Source organism: Cebidichthys violaceus, unplaced genomic scaffold (genome assembly GCF_023349555.1).
Source record: "Cebidichthys violaceus isolate CVI_PGR_0920_01 unplaced genomic scaffold, fCebVio1.0.p SCAF_21, whole genome shotgun sequence".
Classification (NCBI taxonomy): Eukaryota; Metazoa; Chordata; class Actinopteri; order Perciformes; family Stichaeidae; genus Cebidichthys; species Cebidichthys violaceus.
Window position 1 is genome coordinate 10,709,422 of NW_027176384.1, and position 4,023 is coordinate 10,713,444.

A 4,023-nucleotide genomic window follows, 5' to 3' on the forward strand; every position below is an offset into this window, starting at 1 on the left:
ATACAACAGTTTGACATACTTAAAGATAGTTTTATTAGTCTATGTACAACACTGACTTTCAGAATATCCTGAAGATTTCCACAAAGACTTATCCAGCAGCTTGAATCCCACGTGGTGATCTACAGGTAAAAGATAAGACAATGTTTACAGCAGTGAACAAAATGAATTACAAAAAAAAAATCGTCTCATTGGTTACTGTACAAGTGTTCATTTAGGCAAAGGAAACTGAAGAAATCACCTTATTCCTCGTCATCTGCTGGGATTCCAAGCTCCTCATCTGTCCATGCAGAGGCATCAGGCCAGGGGAAGTGACCCTACAGAAGAGGCAAGAACCGTCATTTAGTATGTTTTAGTAGGTTATGTATGGCATACTGTAGATAAACAACTAGGAGCAGTACACACATTACAAGTATAGATAGTCTAATGTATGTTTCCCACACTGGTGTAGCCTTACTTTAAAACATGTAACGTTACTTAGTTACTTCCACCTGCAGTGGAGGGCTGGATAGTGTGTAAACCACACGTTTACGTACCAGGACTGCATCAGGGTCGTGCCAGCAGTGCCAAAGGATCCAGAACCACATGGCACCGCTCAGGAGCTCGGACTCGAACTTCTGTTTCTTCGTTATCTGAGGATATTGCCTGTACTGGGGCTCGATGTGCGGTCCACCGCCAGCCCTAAAACATAGAAAAACACAGTTAAAATCCATGTTACGGTGATATTAGATAAATTGGAATATAGACAGACATTTAAGATATTGTTCAAAGTTCAAAGAACGTACATATTTCTAGTTTACCATTCTGTTAGCAAGTGTTTTTCTATAGCTAAAGATGCTAGCAGGATTGACGATACTTACTTTCTAGTCGTTATTCTTTGCGTACCGCGTCTGAGGAGCTGACTTCCTGTCCGAAGGACTCCCAACGCCCGCCCAAAAGAAGACATGGTTGCTAATTTAGCAAAAAACAGTCTTCTGTTTGGTTATTTGTTGAGATTTGCGTGAAAAACTGCCTGTTCGTCGAGGAGTCACCTTCTCCCCTTGTCAATAAACGACCTCCCAACAACGACGTCTGTGATTGGACAGAGAGTGACTACATCCGTTGTTTCTCTGTGCTGATTGGCTGATCGGCAACTAACAACTAGAACATACAGCGCCCCCGTGTGGTCTCCAAGAGACATGACTTTTGAGTTCTGCTGTCAATTATTTGTTATAGTTATAGCAAATTGTAGGTACTGCATCAGTAATATGAATCCAAAAACATCATATATAATAGTAAAACACTGAGAGGGACCATTTCTGCAGAATGAGTACTTTTACTTGAATTTTGCTTATAATACTTAGATACCTTTACTTTAATATGGCTTTGCATGTAGGATTTTGACTTGTATTGGAGTACTTTCAGTGTGGTACTGTTACTTTAGGACCTGAATACTTCTTCCACCTCTGAAACACTACATGCATTGCCTAAGTTGGCTGATAGTCACTGTTTTCTGTATTTAGTTTAGACACAGTTTATCACAACAGAAAACTTCTCATTTATGTTGTTGGCTTAGAACACTGAGTTGTTTACCTCTTGTCTATGTTATGCTACCATTGGGTCATGACGTAAATCACCAAAATCATTTGCATAACTGAGGTCACAGGTGTCAGAACAAATCAAGTGTTATCGATTCGTATTTAACCCTTGTTTATTTAAATGATACTGTTCACACAGGGCAGGGGCACAAAACAATCTTGGTTATAATACAAACAAATATACATGAAGTGATTAATACAAATGGAAAACGTATCAGCCTGTAAATTCGTCCGTTTTGCCTGCACGGTCCACTAGATGGGGTCAAAAGCTAAAACAAAGCGGGTAAAGAGAGCTCTACTGTTGTATATGACCGTTTATCCTCTTTAAGAGGAAGACGACGTATAGTGTGAAAAGTGAAGGAAGAACATTAAGTGCTTATGTAACTGGCTTATACAGAGAAGAGAGTGAATTTAAACAAGAACGTCAACTTCTCGTGATGTGAAACAGGAAATAACATTGTAGCGAGAACGCGCACGGTGGTGCCGCCGCCCAAGAGTGCGCGACCTCGACCCGTGCGTGCGCTAAAAGAAAGGAATCCTCGACGCCATCTTGTTCCCAGTCCACAACGGTCAAAATTTGGATTAACGACAGGAAGTCGTTTTTATCGCGGTCAATTTCCCACTCAGTGTGTAAAACACGCGCCGTGATGTCGACCCATCTACCGTTTACCCACCGGGTAGCCTCTTCGCGAATATAAATACACACACACGGACCGTTGTTACCTAATGGCGCCTGGTCGTCGATGCTCTCCGGTTGCGCCCCTCTCCCCTCACAGCTCAGAGCCCGCCCACAAAACACTATCTACATGATGTCATCGGAAACCAACCATTTCTCCAACAAAAAACACAAATTGTCATCGATTTGTTTCTAAACCTCCAATCAAATGTGCGTCATTATCTTAACATAAAGAGAGGTCAGATCATCTTCAGACCGAAAACGCGGATATGGACACAACGGTCATGGATAAATGTGATCCTCTCCGAAAAAAGTGCTCGTTTTCATCGCTGCGTCCTCGTCTACGAACGTTTCCGTTAGGAAAGCGGGTGACGGTGGCTCGAGCGGCCCAACTTTATACCTCCGTCCTCCCGCAAGTTTATTTCAAACAACCTCGCCGCCCGTGCACCAGCAAGTTGCAGGGTTTTGCAGCGGTCCTGCACGAATGCGCTTGCGCGGGGGGATGCGGTTTCGGGTGGGGGGAGGGGTCAATAAATGGAAACGATGAGAACATCCTCTCTCAAACAAATGATGTCAAAGGGATTTCTACAGACATATTTGTGGAGATTTGACACTGACCGATTTACACACAACAATAAAGCTGTCTGGAAGATTGCTAGAATTATTATTTTGTTGTGTGTTAAACATGTCAGAGCTCATGTCCAGTGATATGGTTGTTAAATAAATCCAAAGGGTTGTAAATTGCAACTACTAGACAGCTGATAACACAGACAAATAAATCACATTTTCCACATGCTTTCATTTGGGATTTATTGAGTGAAGTGAAATTGTTTATCCATACATTAGCATGCATGATTATGACTTCAAGCCCAGTTCGAATTGTGCAAACATGTAGTGTGCGTGGTTTAATATGTATGGTCTGCTGTCTTTATTCTTGATTTACTGTTAATGGTCAGGGTTTAATGGGTACCACCTCCTAACATCAGTTCAATAAACAAAATGCTGCTCTTGTGTAAGGGGTTACATAACAGCTTAGTTGCCTCCTCCTGTGTCGGGTAGCAGAGTTAGGTGCTCCTTTTCAGCCATGCCAGTGGTAAAAGCAGAGATTCTGGTCCTAAATAATCGCAATAGGCTAATAAACAATCTGGTCTGGCCTACTCAGCCCACATTTTGGGGTGTCCAATTGTCGCTGTAGCCTAAGTCTGTTTAAGTATCTAGAAAAACAAACAAAAGTAGATAATAAATGCAATATAAAACTGGCTATATGAGGGTTAGTGTTGAGTCAAAATATGCCTTTTTGACCCTAAGAGGAAGAACAAACCTTATAAAAACATTCTACTTTCACAATATGATCATGTAGATTGCACAGGCATTAATGTAACCACAACACCACACTATTGTATAGCAATGTGCTACATATTGCATTCTGCATAATGTATTTGATGGGCTATTTTTAAAATCCTAACAAAAACAACGATTAAACCACCTGTAATGTGACTTCAGAAAGTTTACTTTACACTTATAAATTATTCGACATGCTATGGTCCAATTTATATTCATGCATTGTCGAAAGAGTAAAGCGCAAAGTAAATCCAGAGCGTTACCGACATAAATAGCAGACGTGAGTCTTGAGGAATCACACTCGTGGACGCGCAAATGGAGCGCGGTCACGGTTGCCCCTGTGAAACCGGGAGGGTAGCCCCGCAGTATGTGGAGGCGGAGCTCGGGTTTAGTGATGGGGAGGGAGGGGGGCTCGTGGGGGAGGCGGAGTCT

At 42.1% G+C, this 4,023-nt stretch overlaps 1 protein-coding gene across 1 annotated transcript; it reads right to left on the reverse strand.

Annotated features, from left to right (window-relative positions):
• Positions 1-9: 9 nt before the first annotated feature.
• ndufb2 (NADH:ubiquinone oxidoreductase subunit B2) lies at positions 10-1,074 on the reverse strand. The gene is made up of 4 exons (XM_068717309.1): positions 858-1,074; positions 534-678; positions 239-314; positions 10-119 (listed from the first exon to the last, which is right to left on the reverse strand). The coding sequence occupies exons 1-3, from the start codon at positions 941-943 to the stop codon at positions 240-242; spliced, it is 306 nt and encodes a 101-aa protein (XP_068573410.1). The 5' UTR covers positions 944-1,074; the 3' UTR covers positions 10-119; position 239.
• Positions 1,075-4,023: the final 2,949 nt, after the last annotated feature.

Bases quoted from the DNA above. Each gene is read 5' to 3' on its own strand.
- ndufb2 (XM_068717309.1), bottom strand. From the start codon at position 943: ATGTCTTCTTTTGGGCGGGCGTTGGGAGTCCTTCGGACAGGAAGTCAG. The intron at 679-857 runs GTAAGTATCGTC...TCTATGTTTTAG, and splicing joins CAAAGAATAACGACTAGAAA to GGCTGGCGGTGGACCGCACA. The intron at 315-533 runs GTACGTAAACGT...CCTCTTCTGTAG, and splicing joins ACGACCCTGATGCAGTCCTG to GGTCACTTCCCCTGGCCTGA.